Below are 22,978 nucleotides of genomic sequence, written 5' to 3'. Positions count from 1 at the left end.
TACAGTTCAGTTTTATGTGGTGGAAACCACCAGGTATTTAGTGAATTTTATTTGCATTCATTTAATGTAATTCAATGTAAAATTTATTCTTGCACATTTATAAATAACTAACAATATATATTTTACAAAGATGACTCAGTATTATTAACTGCTACATAAATACTAGAAAATGAAGTAGAACACATTAATGTGGCATGTTATAATGTTTTTCTGAGAACTAAAGTTTTTTATTGAAAGCACAGAAAATTAAAATAGGCCTTATTTGGTGTCAAGTTTCCCTTTTTCATTAAAAGTTATCTTAAGAGATGGTAAAGATCAAGACAGAGATATGTCTGTAGTCCCTGTTAAAAGGTTTAGTTATATTTCATAGGTGACTATTTCTGCCAAGGAATCTAAAACAGACTTTTTCAACTTTTTCTTATGGAAAATATTAAACTTACACAAATGTTCACAATAGTATAATAAATGTCTACTAACATATCATTCAACTTCAACAGTAACCATTGTTCCATTCTTGTTTCATATATTCTCCTCAAATTTTATTTTAATTGAATATTTTAAGGCAAATTCAGATATTGAATATTTTAAGGCAAATACCAGATATCATATCAATTTTACCTGTATATATTTCTGTATGTATCTCTGATAAAGACTTTTTAAAAAAGTAACTGTTAGTACCATTATCGTTTCCTCTTCTTATTCTAATATCCAGTCAACATTCAAATTTTCCACATGGTCTCAAAGTTGTTTTTTTACAATTGGTTTGTTTCAGTTAGGGTCCACACATTACATTCTGCTGATATTCCTTCTCAGGCTATTTTAATGTGTTAAGAGTTCCTTTCCCTACTTTAAATCTGCATACCATTTATTTGGGAAGACCTGAATCTTTTGTCCTGTAGAATATATTATTTTCAGGGCTAAAGTTTTGATAAACTCAGGTTCATGATAAAAATTTTATAGCAAGAATATTTAAGAGGTCGTGCTGTTTACCACCTATTCTATCATATTAATGTCTCTGTGTCTCCTTTTCAGTGATGTTAAAATCAGTGGGTTCAGATGATGGCAGTCTAAAATTTCTATTGCGCTGTTCTTCATCAGCATTTTAACTAATGATTTTAACATTTACCAAGAATCATTGCCCGAGTAAAATTTTTTAATTCTATCATTCCTCTTGCATTTATTACCTGTGATTCTTTTATCACAGCTAATAGTAGAGCTATTCTTCATCAACTATTTGATTATCCTGAGACACAATTCTTACAGGAAAGGCAGAATACTCAATTCTTGCCCTTTTTAAATTTTTATAACAATTCTCAGAATAATGAATTTTGCATTTAGCAAAGATAACTAGTGATTTGTGTGTATATTAGTATGAAATGATAGATTTGTAGATATTACATGTGTTTCTATCCATTGATGTCATTGTTCTTTTTGAGCTCAAGGTATTCCATCTTTGCTAGTGGGAGATGTTTAAGTCTCCACTTAAATGATAGTCTTTATAAATACAGTAAGAAGTCCCAGGTTCATCTCATACGTTTCCTACCTGAGACCTTAAATTAGCCATTTCTCCAAGAAATTTCCTTTTAATGATAAGTGGAATTTGGAGACCACGTTTTGTGTGCTATTTATTTATTTGTATTATTTTTCCATTAAGGGTGTTCATTGCTCTTCCAGACTTTTGTAGAACAAAGCTAAGAATAGGTTATTTATAAGAAAAAGTTTAAATGAACTATGAATTCATACTGATATTTCTAAATCAAAGTTTACAGGTTTTATTTAAATTAATTTTACAGATGTATCTTGAAAATTCACTCTTCTAATACTTTAACATTTATATTCATATATTGGCTAATTAAAACACAATTATACTAGTTATGTTATTCACAAGATGAATGTAGTTCAAGATTTCTTTTTGGGGTGTGTGTGTGTGTGTGTGTGTATGTGTGTTATCCTTGGTATGTATGTCTCATTAGGAATGTACTGTCAAAATACTGACTTGAAATACTTATCTATGTGGTTGTAATTCTTCTATAAAGAGAAACTTTAACTTATCAAACATTTGGTCAACATATAGTTAGTTTCAATATATTCTATTTATTCTTGTTTTTTGAGGTTCCTTTATTTTTACCTTTTAATTTAATTTTTAAATTAATGTAAAACATTTATGTAGTTCCAAAGTCAAAACTAGGAAATAAGTACATAGAGAAAGAGCTTGGTTGCCTATTTCTTCCTATATCCCATTCTCTCCCTCCTTATAATAGGCAACAATTTTTATTAGTCTGTAGTTTATTCTTCCATTATTTCTTTTAGAGAGCATTAGCAAATAAATGCATTTTTCCACTTCTTATACCAAAGGAATCATATATTCATTGTTTTGTGCCTTGTTTATTCCTTTAATATTACATATTTTTGCTAGTCTATCTTAGGGATAGATACCTAGACATGTGATTGCTTGGTCAAAGGGTAAATCCATGCAAAATTTTACTAGTTATTGCCAAATTCCCTTCAGTAAGGTTGTATCATTTTTTGTTTTGAGGACATTTTGAAAATAAGATTCCCTAGTTCTGACCTACTGAATCAGAACTCTGAGATTTGGGTTCCCAGGTGATTTAGATAATCACCTAGGTGTAGGAAACCTGTTTTACAGGAAAATTTTAGGGCCAACGTGAAATTAAATCCAATTAATAGCTCACTTGGTATGTCCTAGGTATTGTGATATGTACCAATGAGAGAAATCCTAAGATGAATATAATATAGTCTCCCTTGGAGGATCCATAGCTTAGAGAGTAGAGGGGAAACATTCATAAGCAAATCATTGTAAAATCATGTGATTGCTGGTATAACAGAAATTTATACATGGTGCTAAGGGAGCACAAAGAGTGAATAACTCTATGAGAATTATACCTAGGATAGACTGGGACAGACTGTTTCTAATAAAAGCATAATTATGCATTTAACAAACTCTTTATAAAACTCATTGATGGTCTCCTTTCCTGAGAAGAAATAAATCATGAGTCTAACCCTAAATTTATCCCATTTGTTTTTTCTTCTTTGGTTTATTCTTTGACTTGGCTTCCACTTTTTGAATTGAAATTAACATGGACATCTATGGAGATTTTTGCACCTAAAATCATAACAGCATGCAAAGTACTAACATTGTGATATTTTCAGCATGAAAACACCACCATAATCATGATCATACTGTAGTCTGCATGAAATAAAGTCATTCATGTAGCTGACAGGAGAGAAGATAAAAGTCAATAAAAAGAGAATTATTTATTAAAAAGATCTAGTGTTACAAGAACAGTACACAGAACTATTATTTGACTGTGCCTTCCACATGATATATACCATTATATATAGTATATATACAGATTGTATACAATATATTTAACGGTTTGACATGAAGTCCACAGTACCTTTATTTGGATATGCAAAACATTCACTTTTCATGAAATTTTTAATTATGAGGAGTGTTTTTTCCTTCATAGTTCAATTGACATTATACAAAAATACAGTCTCTTTATTGATTTAAGACTGTGTGGTTACTATCCCATCCAAAAAAAAGCTCACTCAGTACTGCAGCTGAAAAAAAATGTACCTTGATAAGGAATGCTGTTCTGTTTTTTACAAAGTAACAAGTATGTAATACATAAGTACGTAAACATTTAAAACCTTTTTTATAGGTTTATGATGCAAAATACATATTCTGTGCAGACTGAGTAAAAACATCGCTTATCTCTGATTCCTGTTAAGAAGACATCAGACATTCTACATGTAAATATTCTATCAGATGTGTACCATCCATCAACTAGTGGGGAATCTTGGTTTATTCGAATTAGCCATATATTGACATATTTATTGGGCTTTGTTTTGTAAGAGATTCAATAATAACTTGATTCTTAAAGTCCTTCACTACATCTAGTATAAAACATCATGGAAAACAAAGAAAATGATTTATAATATGAAGTAAAATTATTGTCTATTCTTTAATATTTTTGTTGCATCTTTTTTTTTGCAGATGCACAATTTCTTTCTGCAAACTACACCACACTCATGAGAGTTCATATTTTGCCTGCTAAATCGTTCATATCCCTCTATCTGCAAAGTCCAGCCTCTCCCACTCCAAAGGAGGTGCTCAAAGAAGGCCACTTGGTTGTTATTATTCACAGGCTTCAATATTCACCATCTGTCGTAATTTACCATAATAATCTGTTAACTAAAAATAGTCTTTTAAATCACTTCTCATTTGTTTAGGGGTGTCTTGGACATAATTCCTCCCAAACAGAACGAGTAACCAACTTAAATTGTTGTGCTGTGGCCTTGAAACCAATCTTTTAGATATTCAGAACAGAAATTCCAATAAGTCCTGATTCTATAGGGATTAACCTCTAGAGCCAACAGTGTGAGCTAAATATTGTTTCATTTTGCTTGCTGTTAAGGATGCTCCAAACAGAATTAATAGGCTTAGGTTTTAGAAAAGAAAAGAAACTACTTTTTGTTTTCATATTAATATCATCTGTAAAACTAGTTTCTCCAAGCTCTTTTTTGGCATTTGGCTTTGCAATAACTATCCCTTCAGGCATCCTTCTTGGGTGTTATGTGAACTGTGGCAAGTGGAACTTCTATATATCATCAAGCAGAAAACTTTCACTTCAGTATCCAACTGTCTTGAGTCACTTTGGTTCATGGTGACTCTCCAAAATAGCAAATGGGGAACATTTCCCAAGGAGTGTATGGCTAGTTAGACTAGCTGAGGCCCTGTACTGAGGCCATGTTTCCAGAACTTAATTAAAAAATCAATTTATTCAAGAGGTCCTTTTTATTTTAATAGTTGGTAACATTTTACAAGTGGTATGTGATGCGTGGACGTGTTTAAAAAATCAAAATTCATTTGTTATGCTTGAAACATTTTAATTCACAGACTATATATGTATGCATAATTATTTGCACAATAGATTTTAATTGTCCTTAAAATTGTTGCCAATTAGAAGAAAACCATGAACTTAATTCAACATCTATTTTGGCAGTAGGTGGGAAAATGTCTGTCCTGTATTCATTTTGTTTTCAAGTTAGCACCCTTTGCAGCATATCAGTGACTGCAGTTTTTAGTGACCATATTTTTTTTGTGACTTTAATCTTTTGTTATTAAAAATAAACATTTATTATATTTGCAGCTAGATAACATAGTAATTAATGAAAAACAATAGCACTTAAATTCATCTGGACTCTCTATTTACCTTGCACTAATGTGAATGGCTTATTCCCTACCCTAATAACTTGCTCTAGGGATGCATATAGAATAGCATATAGACAAATTTTGCTATTTCACTATGCAATAACACAATATTTTTCAAAAAAACTTTTGTGTACTTATTCTATAATGGATCACACAACTGAAGTATTTTTTTTCATATCTTCTACCAGCCTGTTAATTCGGATACTTAGCCAAAGGGAAAATGAAAAACAGTAGACTCAGAATCTTTAGCAAACTTTTCATTCTCAGTTTTGTATTTGTGTTTGAAACGATCTGCTAGAGACCACTTACTTAACAAATGGATGGCACACACTCAGGGTCATCATATATAAAATCAAATTCCAACATATTAAAAAAGTAAAGAATACATTTGACAGAAATTACCTTTGCTTACAAAAAATTCATTACATACAATCTGCATATTTTATTGGAACAAGAACTGTCCTCTCCATTTACAAAACCAAAGAGAAACCTGATGGATAAGTAATATTCCCCCCAACCTCCTGTAAGTGCACCATGTGTAGTCCCAAATTTTTAAAGCTCATCTCAGGGTCCTGGGTCTCCACTTACACTACACTCTATTCACCGCTATTTTCAAGCTAAAGCAAAGCAAAGCAAGGTAAGTCTGCAGTTTTCACCAAGAGGTTGAAGGAATCATCAATGCCAAGAGCAATGCTACCGATGATGAAGATGGGGAGAGTGTGTGGAGGGTCGACTGGGCACTAGTGATTTTCCCACCTGTGAAAATAGAGAAGCATTAAATGGAGCTAATTATTTTGATTTTGCTTGAGCATAGAAAGAGTTGTTTTTAGGTATGTAAGACAAAGGAGTGCAACATGGGTTTGTTTCTGATGAGAGTGTACTTATAAAACAAGACATTGTATGGGGCTCCCAGAAATTATATGGAAGGCAGAATTCTATATGGAATACTGTGTTAAAAGGCTATGTCACATTTAAAAAAACACATCTACTCAGGAGATTTAGTGTAATTTTCACCAATGATAGAAAACATCTCAAATTCCAGGTATGAATGATAAAATGATTTCTATAGTGTATTGTTCAGGAAAGGGGGAGCAAGAATAATTAGCAAAAGTTTGTGGCAATAAGAATTCATAATTCAATTACTTCAGTCAATGTTTGAATTTGATAATAATACAATTATTTAAATTACTTAATTTACTTATGGGTTCTCCATTGATTTGTTTCTGTTGAGCAGGCTTAAATTCTAGATTCTCATACCAAACTTGGCAAAGGAAGGAGAGCCATCTTTCATTACTCTTACCTATACCCAGGAGAAATCATTCCTTCTTGGGAACGAAATATTGTATGCAGTTAATGTATTAAGGTGGCTGTTTGATTAAACACACTGATCTGAACAGACTAGTTTGAAGTAGTTTTGATAGCTCCACATAACAAGCTCCACACAAACTAAGTACTACCCTTAGACCTAACTCCAGTTAATGGTTCCTCAAGTTTGAAGTATGATCATCATGATCGATATTTAATGAGTGCTTACTAAATGCAATGCACTGTACTGAGCACTTTATACATATTATCTTATTCAATCCTCACAACAGTAAGTAACGTTTTTTCCCCCTGTTGCGGATGAAGGAACTGGAGCTTAGATAGGACTTGCTTAAAGTCATCGAGATGGAATTAGTGGAGACAGATTCTCTTATGATTGGCCTTAATTAAAACCTTAATGATAGATTAATCATAAAATAAAGGTACCACCCAATTTTTGGAATCATCCTTCGGTCAAGTTACCTTCTCCGTCAAGAGTTGAGTGTTAATGGGATCTGGTTGTGATTTTTGTTATGGAAATAGTGTCCAATTTTTTTCTCCAGATGTTTATTTAAGAGCTGGGGGGGCCATTTGTTTGGTAACACACACACCACACACATAGCAGCAGTAGCAGCAAATCTTTCCTTTGAAAATTTTTATATCTAAGGCACTAATAGAACTTTAACCAACATATTGGAGAATGTAGCTTGTATTTCACCTTGTACAAAAGGAATTATTGTGAAGTGCATGGCCGCATGTGAACTATAAGAAAGGCATGATGACAAAGCTTCACTGCCGTGGTATGTGCATTCTTAATAAATAAAAACTGTGAAAACATCTTTTCTATTTACATCCTTACTATTTACTTGAGTCCTTTAAATCGACTAGCATGACACTTTTACAAAAACATCTCATTTTCAGGATGCTAAGTAGGGATTATATCTCAAATTTCACAAAGAATCCACAAAACAAAAACATTATTTTGGTATAGCAAATCAAAACAAAACACAAACAACAACACTGGACTAAGTTCTAGTCCCAGCTGCAAAACTACTAGCTATTTCACTTGAGCGAGTCCTTGAACTTCTTAGGGCTTTTGGTTTTTGGAAAATGATAAGAATGAAACCAATTGTTGTTCATTTTCTATAGGTCTGAGATAGACAATATTAAGAGTTTTTATTTTATTAAAACTCAGAAAATGGATTGCACTAACCATTATTTTTTAACTAAAACATACAAGTTGACAATTTGTTTTTCATAGAATAGAAGTTGAAACACAGTGGGAGAATCAATGTTTTTATAAATACTTTCAAACTTGGGACTAATATTGTCCAGATGATATTTTATAATCTGGTTGTCTTAGACTTGACAGGAACCTTGAGGAATCATAGAATAATAGAATACTTAGAAGTTTGCTAGAAGGATAAAATAAGATAATATATGAAAAATACCTAGTGTAATGCCAAGAACATGATCATGGGTCAATAAATGCTCATTGTATCATTGTTTTTAGAAATTTGAGACTTATGATGCAAGCAGAGAGTTGCCATCTTTTTCGCTTTTCAGAAATAATCTTTAGTCTTTCAAGGTGCTCTTGAAAATTTAACACCCGCATCTGAACAGTTCAATTGTAGTAATCAATGTAGAGACATTATTACCTCTCTTGCTCTTGAAGCTATACTTTTATAAATGAATCATAAAGTGTATTAAGTTTTAGTGTGGCCACAATGTATTTAAATTCTTAGGTCTTTTCACCTGAATTTCTGAAAAATGTCAGATTTCCTATATTTTATGTTTTTTATTTTTAACTTTTCATTTAGAAATAATTTTAGATGCACCAAGAAGTTGTAAAAATAGACAAAGAATTCATCCAGATTTCTTAAATGTTTGTTTCATCATTGTTGTGTTATTATTCTCTCTATAAATACATATATTTTTCCTGAGTCACTTGAAAGTAAGTTGCAGACATGATGTACATTTACCTCTAAATACTTTAATGTAGAGTTCTTAAAAATAAGACATTTTCTTATATAGCCACAGTACAATTTTTTAAGACAAGGAAATTATTGATATATATGTTATCTAATCTAAAGACATTATTCAAATTTTATTAACTCTCCTAATTATATCCTTTATCTCACCTTATATTTTTATGTAAGAATTTACTTGTCAAATATTATGTAAATAGCTTTTCCTCAAAGCTTCAGTCTAATTATTTTCTTCCTTATATTTGCCTTCTATCCCACTTCGTGGCATCAAAAAATATCATATGCAATGCTTCTGGTCTTAATCCAAATTGATAAATATGTTGAATGCAACAAAGCCACATGAAGAGTCCTACAGGATATCACTGGATACTTCCCTTTAGGCTGACAATTCTGCTTGAGAATGATTACTCAATAAATAAGCTCATAATTGACCATTAATTAAATGCACATTCTTAGGCAAGTTACTTAAATTTTCTCCTTAAAATATGAATAATGTCATCTATTTCATATAATTATTACTAAGACTAAATAAGATGATGTATAAGACTTATGACCAATCCTAACACATAGTAAGGGCTCAGTAAAAGCTAGAAATTATTAATACTGCTAATAAAAACTATGAGGCAAAATAAGTTCCAGTGATCTAATGTACAGCATCATGATTATAGTTAATAATACTGTAGTACACACTTGAAAGTTGCTAAGGGAGTAAATTTTAAATGTTCTTACTACAAAAAGAAATGGCAGTTATGTGACATGATGAAGGTGTTAGCTAATGCTATGGTGGTAATAATTTTGCAGTATATAAGTGTATCAAATCAACAAGTTGTATACCTTAAACCTACAAAAGGTTACATGTCATTTATATCTCAATAAACCTGGAAAACGAACAAAAAATGATACTCAATAGAATTTACAATTTACTCTGAAATCAATAAAGATGATCCAAATTTAATTTTAAGAAGCAGTTCCTTTAAGCTCTTCTGTACCCCATTCTCCATTTTTTAATGATAAAGGTAATCAAGGTAATAGAGAAATAGGTATGTTAAAGTTGTGCACTGGCAGTTTAAAAGCAATATTACAAAGCCCAAATGGCCAGCAAGGTGCTGCTTGAGACCAGGATGGGCAAGGGAATTTCCCCAAAATAAGCACATTCTAATGAAACATTCTGATGAAAAATCCTTTTTAGATTTATAGAAATTCTGCAATTATGGACATAAGGGCAACATTCTTATTAATTGGAGGATGGTATGGAAATCAGAGTGAGAAATGAGACCCTTCCAAAGTTTTCATCCATGCAATCCATCATATTAATTTTGGTGAGGTTTACACTATTTAACATTGTTGGTGGTCATCAAATTAAGCCTATTATGTCAAAACTTACCTGAATAGGATGGTACCCTGATTTGGGAACTAGCTGTCCCATCCCCTCCTTCACTGTATGCTCGAACTTCAATAATATAGACTCCAGCATCCGGCAGTGGTACTACTGCTTGAGGTTTCTGTGTTTCAATAACTTGACCGTTGCTGTGCCCCTCTTGCCTATAAAAAACCTGGAAATAATAACAGAGATTTAAACATTTCATATTCACATGAAGATTCCAAATCTTTATTGATTGACTACCGTATGTCACATTTTGAGCTAAGGAAGCCTATGGCTTTGACAGATATGTAAGTAAATGCAATGTATGTGCTATATGGAGCAGTGGAAGTGTACATAAGATTCTATGGAAATATAGGGAGAGTATGTGCTGTGGTGAGCGCTGTGAATTGTGTAAAACTGATGAATCACAGACCCGGACCCCTGAAACAAATAATACATTATATGTTAATAAAAAAAAAAGAAAAAAAAAGATGCTATGGAAATATAGGAGAAAGAGTTTAATTCTGTCTGTGGGTTAGGAAAGGCTTTTCAGAAGAGGGGATGCCTGAGTTAAGTATCTGAAGATGAGTGGAGTTCACCAGATGGAGAAAAGGATGAGAATTCTAGGAAAAGGTAAGAAAAACGAAAATACACCTAAGCAATGAGAAACCATAACATTAGGGTATGGAATAGACAGAAGACATACGGGAATGGGGATACATGAGACTAGAGCAGCAGGTAGTGAGGGGGCATATCACTAAAGTCTTTTATTCTAGGTTATTGGAATGAATAGTATCCTGAGGGAGTACTCATAGCTGTCATCTTCAAATTCAAAGGACTAAAGAGATAGTTCGTTAAATATATCAACAATAAATATTTAACAATGTAGGAAATCACTGAAAAGTTAAAACTTTAGTGTTTCTATTTACTTCTGTGGTTGTTTGCTTTTCTGTGAACTGGCATTTAGATATTTTGGATAGTAAAGTTTTTTTGACACCTGTCCATTGTACTAGAATAGAACATGTATTCATGGCAAATGGTTTCAGAATTACAAATTAGAACATAAAGTTATCCTGGGGTGCCTGGGTGGTTCAGTTGGTTAAGCATCTGCCTTTGGCTCAGGTCATGATCCCAGGATTGAGTCCCATATCAGGCTCCTTGCTCAGCAGGGAGCCTTCTTCTCCCTCAGCCTGCCACTCCCCTGCTTGTTCTCTCCCTCTTGCTCTCTTGCTCACTTGCTCTCTCAAGTAAATAAATAAAAATCTTTTTAAAAAGGACATAGAATTATCCTATGTTTACAAATCAGAAAGCACAGATCATAGGAATTATGCAATTTATACAAGATCATGTGGCTAGTTAGGGAAGAAATTGCATTAGAAGGTTAAAATTCTGATGATCAGTTAAGAGCTGCTTCAGAACTATATTATGTTGTTTCTATTTACAGATCTGGATTCAAAACAATCTCCTACAAACAAAATAAAACAAAATACAATCTCCATATTTCTTTCTGGGCAAATTTGGTTCCATTATAGGACCTGGTGCATGATAAACTTAAGAGAAATCTATTTCTGTTGCCATCATTGTTCATGGTCAACGGTCAGTATTTCAATTGCATCATAAAAGATACCTTAGGAAGTTAGATAAAAATTTATGTTTTTTTCTTATAAAAATGTGTTTTGAGCTTGAACTAACCTACAGAGAGGGGAAAAAAAAAAACTTTACTAGAGCATTCTTGTCATATATTGAACCCTGTCTGTACTTGATCCTCCCTTTTGCATTCTGGTAATAAATGGTCCCTCCCTTTCACTTTTCTTTCACAGATTTAAATTTACTTCAGGGTCTCAGAAGAGAAGTAACTTCTCTCTAAAAGTATTTAGCATGTACAGTAATTGTATGTATTGAAATACTTATAGGGAAGCCATAGCCTCAATGTAGTTGCAAAGTGATAAGAGTATCATCAAATATTTACTGGGCATATCATGTGGGCCAGGCACAGTGCTATATATTGGAGATTCATAACAGAACAAGACCACATGTTCCTGTTCTCATGGCACCTGCAATATAATAATGGGGACAGATACCAATGCAGGGAAGTGTAATAGGAAATGTATTTGGTGATATAGCAATGCACAGAGTAGTACTTGATCAAGATTTGGGGAATCAGAAACACTTCTCAGAGCATGCCCACAGCAGGTTCTTTCAGCTTAAAAAATGACAATTGTATCAGAATTTATGTTTCTTATTTTGACTGTAGCAGTGTAATGAATTAGAATTCTGATCATCCACTTGAGGTAATTAGAAAGCAAATTTATGGCAATGGGGAAGTATGTAAATTGGTGAGGATTGGTAGGGGAGTGACTATTTTAGAGAACATTGTTATTATGGTTCAATAAATTACAATTCTTATGACAAAGAAAAATGCAACTAGTAATGCGTATCTAATGTTGCTGTAAAATCCAGAGTTGAAGAAAAATTTGTGGATCAGTTGAGATTTAGAAACAAAAGGTAAAAGCAGGAAAAATACCAGTTAATAGTAGCAAAAGGAGTTTGAGATTAAATGTGGCTTTTACCAGTACATCCAGGGAGATACGATGTCATGAGTCAGTAAGTAGGTATACTAAGTGAAGATACATTAAATTAATGGTTAGTCTTAGGTGCTTGAGAGAATCTTGGCTCATTTTAAAATCCTGATTTAGTAAAGATGGATGAGAATGAGAAATATGAGAAGGTTAAGGAGTTATCAAGACATGTCAGAAATAGTTATTGATAATAAGGAGTCCAGAGTGTACTGTGAGAATCTGGACATTTACAAAATGGTGGTTGTGATGACAGCTATCTTTAGGCATAAAGGAGATTGTATTTTCAATACTATCCTCAAATTCTACTTAAGCTGGGAAGAATGAATTATCCAAATAAGTGATTCTAAACAAAAAATTAATGTGGTACTGCAATTCTGAAAGGCATGATCTGGAAACAGCTAGTCTATATTGATGGTAACACAATAATGGTGTGAGCAGGCTTAAATATATAATAATAAATTTTTGCTGTTTTTTTTTATAACTTTTTTTTTAAAGATTTTATTTATTTATTTGAGAGAGAGAATGAGAGACAGAGAGCACGAGAGGGGAGAGGGTCAGAGGGAGAAGCAGACTCCCCGCCGAGCAGGAAGCCCGATGCGGGACTCGATCCCAGGACTCCAGGATCATGACCTGAGCCGAAGGCAGTCGCTTAACCAACTGAGCCACCCAGGCGCCCCAAAAGCACTTTTAGAACAGGACTTTCTATGGGCAATTTTCAGATATTTGCTTGTATGGTGTGCTTTTCATTCTACCTGCTCCCGCAACATTTCTATCAAGTCTACTTTCTACGTGTATATATTTGATATTATATAAGCCATTTTTGTTTTATTTTTAAAAAATATTTTATCATAAAAAATTTCAAGGAAAATCACATGTAAGAGGATAGTATAACTCATTATATATGAGTCATTTTAATTTGTGGGTATCACAAGAAAGAGGCTGAATCCCATACATGGAGTGAATATAAGATGAAGGAACAGCTGCAAGATACAGGAAATCAGTGAGACTAGAAGGGCCAAAGACATTAAGCTCCCTCGAGAAGCTGGATAAATATAGAGGTGGTCTTCAGAATTCTGTAGGGTGTGGAATAAAATATCAACCCAAGCGTACATATATCTCAGGAGTGTGGAAGGCCCTGATATCTAAGTTGAATAAATAAACAAAAATTTCTGTCTACATTGATGGAACACATAATAACCAGTAAACTTTGACCCTGATTTTTCCCCTACTCTCCCTGGCTCTGTAAACAGGCAGAAAGTAGAGGTAAGGGGGAAAGATATATGGAGAAAGGGTTGTATATCTAGGAAAGGATACTTTTTAGTTGTAGCCTAGAAAACAAGACCTTATTTTTTTTGGTATGTAGCCTGAGGCATTGTCCTGAATTCCTTCTGCTTGTTTTTTTTTTTTTTTTTTTTCCTGAATGGATAAAAGTTTCACTCAGTGGGAAAGGGAATATTTGCACAAGTGAAAGTATAGCTCCTGGGCATTTAATATTTATTTTCCCTTTTACTTGGGCTTAAATCTACATGAGAAGAATAAGGTGGAGATAAGATGGTTGTTTCACTTTATAATCTTGGTAAACTTCTTTCATAATATAAAGAAAAAATTTCTTCATTCTCAAGATTATTAAGGAGAATTATGGCTGAATATGCTTTAGTACACAGCTTTGTTATTGGCATTGTCCTTATATATGTTGACACTTCAATCTCTGAAATTATGTAAGGAATTAAGATCCATGCTTCTTAGAAAATGGATTGGTTGAATGTCAAATTCCACTATTTTATCTTACTCTTTTTGTTATTTTTAAAGAATGAGTTCAATCCTGTATTTAGTATCCTAACTATAAGAAAAGAGTTGAGTGTATTATTTATGGACCAAGTCTGGAGAACAAATCTATTTTTCTCCATATTTATCACTTTTCAATCATTTTTACAATCTGGAAAACTTCTAGATGAAGACTTTTCTGAGTTCATCTACTTTGGACTTAATATAAAAGGTGAGGGCGCCTGGGTGGCTCAGATGGTTAAGCGTCTGCCTTCAGCTCAGGTCATGATCCCAGGGTCCTGGGATCGAGTCCCGCATCAGGCTCCCTGCTCCGCGGGAAGCCTGCTTCTCCTTCTGCCTCTCTCTCTCTCTCTCTCTCTGTCTCTCATGAATAAATAAATAAATAAAATCTTTAAAAAAAATATAAAAGGTGAAAAACACAGTCTTTGTGTTTTAAACCTCAGGCATTGACTCCAAGTTTCCTATTTTCAAACTTACATACCATGTACATTTCTAGTGATCTCTTTTGCTTATAAAAGTAAAGTAACTTGGCAAAGACAAAGAGTAAAAACCAATTTACTTCTCTTTTTGATATTACAATTAATTATGGAACCTTTCTCTTACCCTATTAAGCAGGAAGTCCTCTACCTCAAATTGCCTCAGGGATAGAGAAATAGTGTGCTGACTTGTACCTACTTTTGTTAATCTTTTGTGACTGCCGTATGCTATTGTGCTTAAGAGGTGGCCCACTGTTATACTGGTATTCTTGGCCCAGTGGTTAGGGCACTCTTGGTCTGGCAATAATTTGGGGGGATATAGTAGAACTCAAAGAGGTTTTTTTCCTCTGAGTTTCATGCTCAGCCTTGGCCACTCCATACTTGGGTGAACCTCCATCCAAATGGTACAGCTCTTTAGCTGCAGTGCAGATCCTTGCCTAGGCTGGAGGAGTTTTCCACAAAGTCATGCTCAAAAAGGGGGCTACAAGCTTGTGTTCTCTGGGTTACAACCCTGTAGTTTAAATTTGCAGCTATTGTTTCTAATCACATTCCTGGCCCCTTGTGCCTGTGTCAGGAGGAGTTTTCATCCTTAGCTACCTGCTCTGTGAAAACCAGACTTTCCCAGAAGAATCCAGGCTCTGTGTTAAGCCGCAGTCATTAGCCTAGTCCTTTTACCCTCATGGGTCTCTCATTGGGGATTATCCCGTCCATCAGAAGTTCTAATAAGATTAGTCGCAAAAGAACAAGCTTTGAGGTCTCACTCCATTTGTTATCAGCAGACTCCTTTCTTAAGAACGAGCTCTTTCTTCTCAAGGACATAAGGAAGTATAACCATTTTAAGGAAGTAAAAGAAAAAAAAATCATCTATCAATGTGTACCTACTTGTCATTAACTTATACAACTAAGATGGAACATGCTAGTGATTCTTCCCCTAGCAAGAAGGTATTCCAAGGTAACTTCTGCTGTCTTCATTTAGACAGAACTGGCAGGCAACTTTCAAACAAAGATCAGTTCCTTTTGTTAAAATTTCACCTAACTAGATATTCTCTTCTCAAAACAATTAGAATAAATAGTAGCTATTTTTAAATGAGCACCTTCTATATGCTAATAGCTTAGCTATAAGCTATTTTACATAAATTATCTTATTTAATCCATAAAACAATCCTGTATGATAGATATTATTTTATTGTTATTTTTGCCATTTTGAAGTTAAGAAAATGAGATTCAGAGAGATTAAGCAACTTGCTCAGTTACACAACTAGGATTTGAATGAAAGTCTGACTCAGAAGCCAGTGTTCTTTTCCCACTACACTTAACAAATGGGAAGACCATGCTGGAAAAACACACATCTGATAATATACACTTATGAGTAATTGCATAATATACTTCTAGCTGGATTAAATTAATTAATTTATTCATCCATTCTAGAAACACTGGGGATAAAGTGATGAGAAAGAGTTTCTGCCGTCAATCACATATAGTCTGGTTGGGGAAACAACCACATATAAAGAGGAAGAACAGTGACAGAGATAGATGGGGTAATTGTGAGCAAAAAGAAGGATTACCGTGCTTGGGAACCCTATGCCCAACCTCACATATTCTTCAGGTCTTATTACCTGAGAGGTGCCTTACTCTGTTTCTTTCAGATGGCAATATGCTTTCATGTAGCTCTAACTTGTTTTCTACTTTGCCTCTCTAGTTTGGGAGTTTGGTTGCCATAGTTCTAATGATATTAGATTGGTTCTTGGAAGGTATATTCACCATTTATGGCCATACTGCTACATCTAATTATTGAAGGTATATTTGCCTTAGAGGAAAAGTTTTAAGGACATGGTTATTTGGGTAAGGGCATAGAAGAAGAAGGCAAAGGGAGGGGTATAAAAAATGGCTCACCTGCCCACCCCAAAAAGATCAAATTCAATATTTCTGAGGATTAGAACAGATTTCAGTATGTATGTTTGAGTAATGAGGGTGTCTGCCATCCATACTAATTATAGTCTGTAAGAAATAATATAATTTGTGTTTTAAAATATGATTAATGGGAATTACTTACCTTAAAAATATATTTCATTTATAACTTCTTAAGTTTTTACCTTCAGAATTTTAGCACTTTATATACAAAATACTGTGTTACCATTTCTGATAACTGAAAAGCCACATAGATGATGATTTTCAGTCTAAATATTATTAAAATCCTTAAAATTTCTGATATAAATAATATTCAGTGTATGGTTCTGTATGGAGTTTAAGACAATAAGAGAATCTGATGAAAAAAGAATTTGAAATTCAACCAAATCAATACATAGACCACATATATTTTAAAATTAGAGACAAAGTTGTTTTTCAAAAACAAACCAATGTTTTCATATTTCCAGCTCTCTTGCTGGCACATTTCAGGATGACTGTATGTGAAATGCTATGTCTATTTTGGAGCTTGCTATCTCTCCATGGACTCTTTCTTAACCCAGTGTGCTGGCCTTAGCATTTCTTCTTTTTTTGCTAATAGTCTTTCCACCCAAGTTAAATTATCCAGTCTTTGTCATCTGCCGGAAAATTTGTCTTCAGGGAGAAAATGCTAGGACTCTCTCCTTAAGTTCTGCTGGTCCTGACACTGCTTCACGGAGCCATCTTCATCCTGTATTCAAATTGTTGCTGCTTTTCCTACTCATTCCCTCCTATGCCTTGAGCAGTTAAAACTGATTTTGACTGCCTTGGCTTACCTATTGTGGGAGGCTTTCTTCTAAGTTATAGGTAGAAAATGATTGGGAAAAACAGGTATGCTAATGGCCTTTTATGCCTTATAATTGTACATCCTCATAATAACAATTTCTAAGATGAGTGTCTATACAAGAGAGTGAAGAAACATACTGACCTTGTAGCCCATGACTTCAGATTCATTGGCTAATGGTCTGACTGGTTCCCAGCCCAGAGAAAGCTGAGAGCCTTGCTGTTCCCACCTGAGATTGCTGGGTGCTTGACTAGGGGCTGCAAAATAAAAAGTGAAAGTGAACAGACAAGGAGTCTTAAATACATTTCTTCACTTAAATCTTTGTATTTCAATCTTTTCTTGTGTGTAGTAGTTGGCTGGCACCATAGGCTTCTTTCCAGCTGGAGTCGGATAAGGAGGGTTTTTACTCCAGAGTGTCATTTTAATAGCTACTCTACCGAGCTTTTGAACCAGAATCCTTTTATCTTCCTTCCTGTGTCAAAATCGCTTGGCCTTATTTCACAGGAAGATAACCTTTATCTACTGTGAATGCAAAATTTTCTGAGCTAGTTTTGGAATTCAGATCTAAGCATTCAAGCAAGACTATGAATCAAAACTCCCCTTCAACTCTCCTTATTTTGTACCTCACAGGGCTTTCAGAAATGTTAAAAGATGTTTCCCTTTTGTCTGAAACAAACAAAAATCCCAGGTCACTTACGGGATTTCTTGGTGGTTGCACTCACTTCACTGCTAGGTGGCCCATATCCAGCTCCATTATAAGCCCTCACTGTGAAGTGATATAAAGTATTTCCTTCTAATCCTGTCAGAATGACAGAGGATTCATTCCCTCTAGTTTTGACTGTTTCTGCAGCATCTTCTTGTTCCATGTCTTTCCGATAACCAACCTGTCAACAAATTATTAAATGACAGATTAATTTTGAAGTTTCTTCCATACTTGTGATTGTTTAGTTTTCCTAAAGCCCTAAGAAATCACTCTTGTATCATCCAATTAACAGGTACTACCAACAAGGCAAAATCAGTCTTAGTCACTGCCTGATTTGCATCTGTGTGCATCTTAGCAGTACTCAACAGAGCAACAAAAGGTGCTACCTTCTAGCCTGGTAGCATGAGTTGCTTGGAAAAGAGTCCAAAACACATCCTGATGTTAAGGAAGAATCATTCAAAGAAATTGAAGAAATGCTCTTCTCTTATATGTTATCAGAAACTTTTACCTTTCAAAGCCATGGAGCTTTGAATGAATTGTTTGAGAAAGAGACATGAACAATATTTCCTTCTGGGCTCCACACAAAGGTAGAGTCATATAAGCTGTATGGGTTTAATAGAGAAGAGGTGACAGAGAACATTCATGATACCTGGGAGTGGTCTAAATGTAGACCTATCACATTGCTAGGATATGGGAGGGAGGCAGAAAGGAACTTTTCCATCAAAGCACAATTTATGCATTGAGATGATCTTTCCTGATTATAAGCTCATGGTGATGCTGTCATATCAAACTTGAACCCTTTGTGAGTTTAAGTAACTGTTTTTGTGTAACAATATTTAAGTGGTTAAAAGAGTAGTTTTTACTCCTCTACTTACTTACTGTGGTAAAAGTAATGGAACAGTAGTTCCCCCCCTCCCATTAATTACTGTGGTGAAAGAAGTGGATCACTGTACCCATTTCATCCTCCTTCAAGTGCTTTGTCTACTGTAGAGGCTAAGAAGCCAAACACCACATTTTCCAGAGGCTTTCAACTAAGGTTGCTGCTACACAGCGTAGGCAGTGAGGGGTTTTTGTTTGTTATTTGAAATATTCTGGAGCATGCCTAAGACTGCTATTTCCAGCTATAGCCAGAGGAAGTCATTATAGGCTCTTGTGTCTCGGAAAACAAAACAAAACAAAACATTTGAGTCACCACATCAAATTAAAAGGCCTCTGCCAGCCTAGGTGCTGGCTGAAGGCAAAGGGAATAAGAAATGGGTAGATGAGGAAGGAAGTTAAAAATTGTAACTGCAACTTTATGAAATGAAGACTATACTAGCAATACTTGCTTCCAGGTACAGTTTTGTGTATACATACTAATGCCTTGGGCGCCTTCCTTTTTCTGATGTTTTATATAGTGTTGTAGGTAGGTCACTCTCTAATGTAGTTCACTAGAGGAAGAATAAACTTTCACCCTGAGATGGACAGATTTACTGATGGAACTTTCTCTGACTTTCCTGCTTAGGGAAAGGGTCAGTACATTTTCATTTGTAAAAGTGATTTTTGTACCGTCTCAGTATGGAACACGGTTGTTGCTTATTGTTGCTTATGAGGGTTGTTGAGTGGGGAAAAGGAAGTGTATGTATGTTGAGTAACCAAAGACAAATGGTACATTAGTGTTCAACATCCATTTCACTCTCATTCCAGTTATCTCCCTGTACTGAAGAGGATGGAGAGCTGAAAATCTTATTTCTAAGGTTCCTTTGCAGTTACGACTCAATGTGTTGTAGCTTCAGCCAGTCAGATGAATATGCCTGAGATTTGAAAGTAAAAGTGAGATGGAGATTGAACTTCTGCTTCTGCATTTCTGCTGGTAAGCACATTCATGGAGTCATTATTTTTCCTTCCCTCCCGGCCCCCAAAGGTACATTAGTAAGCGACTCATTGTCTAACCATTAGCTTTATGAGAGCCGAGAATCAGGGCACAGGACATCCATTTTGTTGGTGCAAATCATAGTTTGCATGGTGGGATTCTGGAACTGGCAACAACAGTGGAGGTCTACAGATCACAGCAGCTTCCTGAATGTGGCACCATCCTGATTATAGTGGCTTCTTTAAACATAGCAACGGAGTATGCTTCTGGGCCTGGTGGCTTAGAAGACATCTTCCTTTGTGTTGGTTCTATAGTTTGACTTTAAGAGTCATTCTTGATCTTTCAGGTCACCCTGAAGTCTGTTAATTTAAGTTGATAATTTTGTAAAACATTTAACAACAATAATATTTCTTACTTAAACTATTTAGAGTAATTTAGTTTTTTGAGACTAACCCTTATCTGATACATCTACACAAACCTCATATATCTTTGTATATATCTATCTCTTTATTTTCTTTAGAGGCTAAAAAGATAATCAAATTCCTATTTCTCATCTCTGTCTCTTCACAGATTTGAACTGGTATATAGCTGAGTGACTGAATTTCAAATATCTGTTTGATTAAGCTGGAATCCTTTAAAATCCTAACTTTTATATGATGAGCTTAACTTGCTTCATCTTTGAGAATATTTTAAGTGAATAAATTTAAGTTATTTTCAAACTACAAAATTGGCTGAGATGTCATGAGATGAACAAACACATATCTTTCCTTTCCAGTGATATATCTGATTCCCACTTCTCTGTTTTAATTTTGTTTAATTGGTTAGATTATTTAAATTAATTAAAAATATGTATTTGAGGGAAACAAGTATGATTAAATTCAATAAATGTTGATACAGATTTGATACAGATTTCACTATAAATTTTGACTTCTAAATATTTAATGTTTAATGTTCTGATTAATCACCATAAAATTAAACATCCTAATGAAAGATAAAATGTTTCTTAAGTAACTGCTTGTGAAAAAGAAAAGAAAAACAAAACCAAATTCCAACTGAAATCTACACAGTGTATTCTGAAGTATGCTTCAGGTAAAAAATGTTCTTGTTAAAAAAACCAACTTTAACTGAGGGTACTCATTTAAAATAAAGCATATCAGGGGTGGGTGGGTGGGGGCGACGGGTGAAATATGTGAGGGGGATTAAGAGTACACTTATGATGAGCATTGAGTAATGATATATAGAATTGCTGAATCACTATATTGTACACCTAAAACTAATATAACACTGTATGTTAACTATACTGGAATTAAAATAAAAAGCTTTAATTAAAAAAAGCAATAAAAAAATAAAACCTACAGAGAAATGTAAAAAAAAATTCACACATTCTCTTTCTAGCATGTTTAAAAAAAAAGAACAAGAGTTGTTACTTTCACAGTGAAATGATAATTATTTGCCCCCCACCTTTTTTTCTGGATGGGAGAAAGGGTAAAACAAAAACAAAAATATTTGGAGTTTAACATTATGCTTCTTTCATGATTCCTAAATTAAAGTAATACAGTATTCACAAGTCACACACACCTTCTAAAATTGAGACTTCTTCATTCATTTCTTCCCCCATGATTCAATTTCCATCCAGATGATATATTTCATCAAAGCATACACTTTGAACTCTATATGAGATCACTTGAAATTAGGTTAAAAATGTTTAAAAAGATATAAATATCTAAAACTGGAAGCATAGATAACCTACTATTTTATCAACTTCAGATAATTGTCTTTTGTATGTGTCTGTGTATTTCTTCCTATATTTTCTTTTTTTTTTTAAAGATTTTATTTATTTATTTGAGAGTGAGAGAATGAGAGAGAGCACATGAGAGGGGGGAGGGTCAGAGGGAGAAGCCAACTCCCCGCCGAGCAGGGAGCCCGATGCGGGACTCGATCCAGGGACTCCAGAATGATGACCTGAGCTGAAGGCAGTCGCTTAACCAACTGAGTCACCCAGGCGCCCTCTTCCTATATTTTCATTACATATATTTAATATAATTATGTACCTATAATTTTATGTCCTACTTTTATTCTCTAACATTAGAGTTACACATAAGTATTTTTTCATTTTTCAAAGTAATATTCTATCATATGTCTGTATACCAAATAATATTTAACCAGTGTTCTATTGTGGAACATTTGGGTAGCTTCCAACTAATGTTTTTTAAATTAAAATGTTGCTATGAATGTCTTCATCTGTATTGTTTTCTACATATTGGATTAATTCCCCAGGGTAGAATCCCACACAGGAGATTATGGGGTCTAAAGTAATGAAAATTGTTATGCTTTTTGATACAAAAAATGTCACACTGGTTTTCAAATAGTTTGTACAAATTTTCATTTCCAAAAAAAGTTTATGAATCTAAGATATACCATACTATTGCAAGCTCTAGGTAGATAATGGGTTTGGAGCCAGAAGGTCTATATTGGAAACTTACTTTTTTTATCTGTAAGCTATATATAATGGGACAAGTTACTTGACCACTGAATTTCTATACCCTTTTTATAAAACAGGCAAAATACTACTTACCTCAGTTTCATGAATCATTTTTAAACTGCTCCCCTATTCTCACTAAACTACTTGAACTATTTTTTCTTGATGTTTTAATATTTCTGATTTTTCTTATTTGTAAGTCTATTAGTATCCTGTTTTTGATATCTTTCATATTATTTTGATTGTCCAATTTCATCTCTTAAAAACTCTATTTAAAATTATAATAACATGTGATGTTATTAGTGGCAGGCGGGAAACATGACTTCTGAGTCAGCCAATACCTGTAAGAGTATAGATTTGAACCTAAATTTACAGGGTGGCTCTTTCTGGTAAAAATCCATTTTTTTTAATGCAAAGTTGACTCTCCCGGATAATTACAATTTTAACTATGCAGATAGTATAGTTGATTTTTTGGTGTGATGGT

At 33.9% G+C, this 22,978-nt stretch overlaps 1 protein-coding gene across 1 annotated transcript in view; it reads right to left on the bottom strand.

Annotated features, from left to right (window-relative positions):
* Window positions 1-5,790: 5,790 nt before the first annotated feature.
* The window catches only part of CNTN5 (contactin 5), a 570,282-nt gene continuing 553,094 nt past the window's right edge, over window positions 5,791-22,978 (bottom strand). The window contains exons 20-23 of the mRNA XM_044919780.1: window positions 18,158-18,344; window positions 17,605-17,717; window positions 9,914-10,082; window positions 5,791-5,995 (exon numbers count right to left, since the gene is read on the bottom strand). Of these exons, the coding sequence (XP_044775715.1) occupies window positions 5,892-5,995; window positions 9,914-10,082; window positions 17,605-17,717; window positions 18,158-18,344 (573 nt within the window). The 3' untranslated portion in view covers window positions 5,791-5,891. The remainder of the gene's footprint in view (window positions 5,996-9,913; window positions 10,083-17,604; window positions 17,718-18,157; window positions 18,345-22,978) is intronic.

The sequence above is a fragment of the Neomonachus schauinslandi genome, chromosome 11 (genome assembly GCF_002201575.2).
Source record: "Neomonachus schauinslandi chromosome 11, ASM220157v2, whole genome shotgun sequence".
Lineage (NCBI taxonomy): Eukaryota > Metazoa > Chordata > Mammalia > Carnivora > Phocidae > Neomonachus > Neomonachus schauinslandi.
This window is presented reverse-complemented; position numbering and strand designations above follow the sequence as displayed.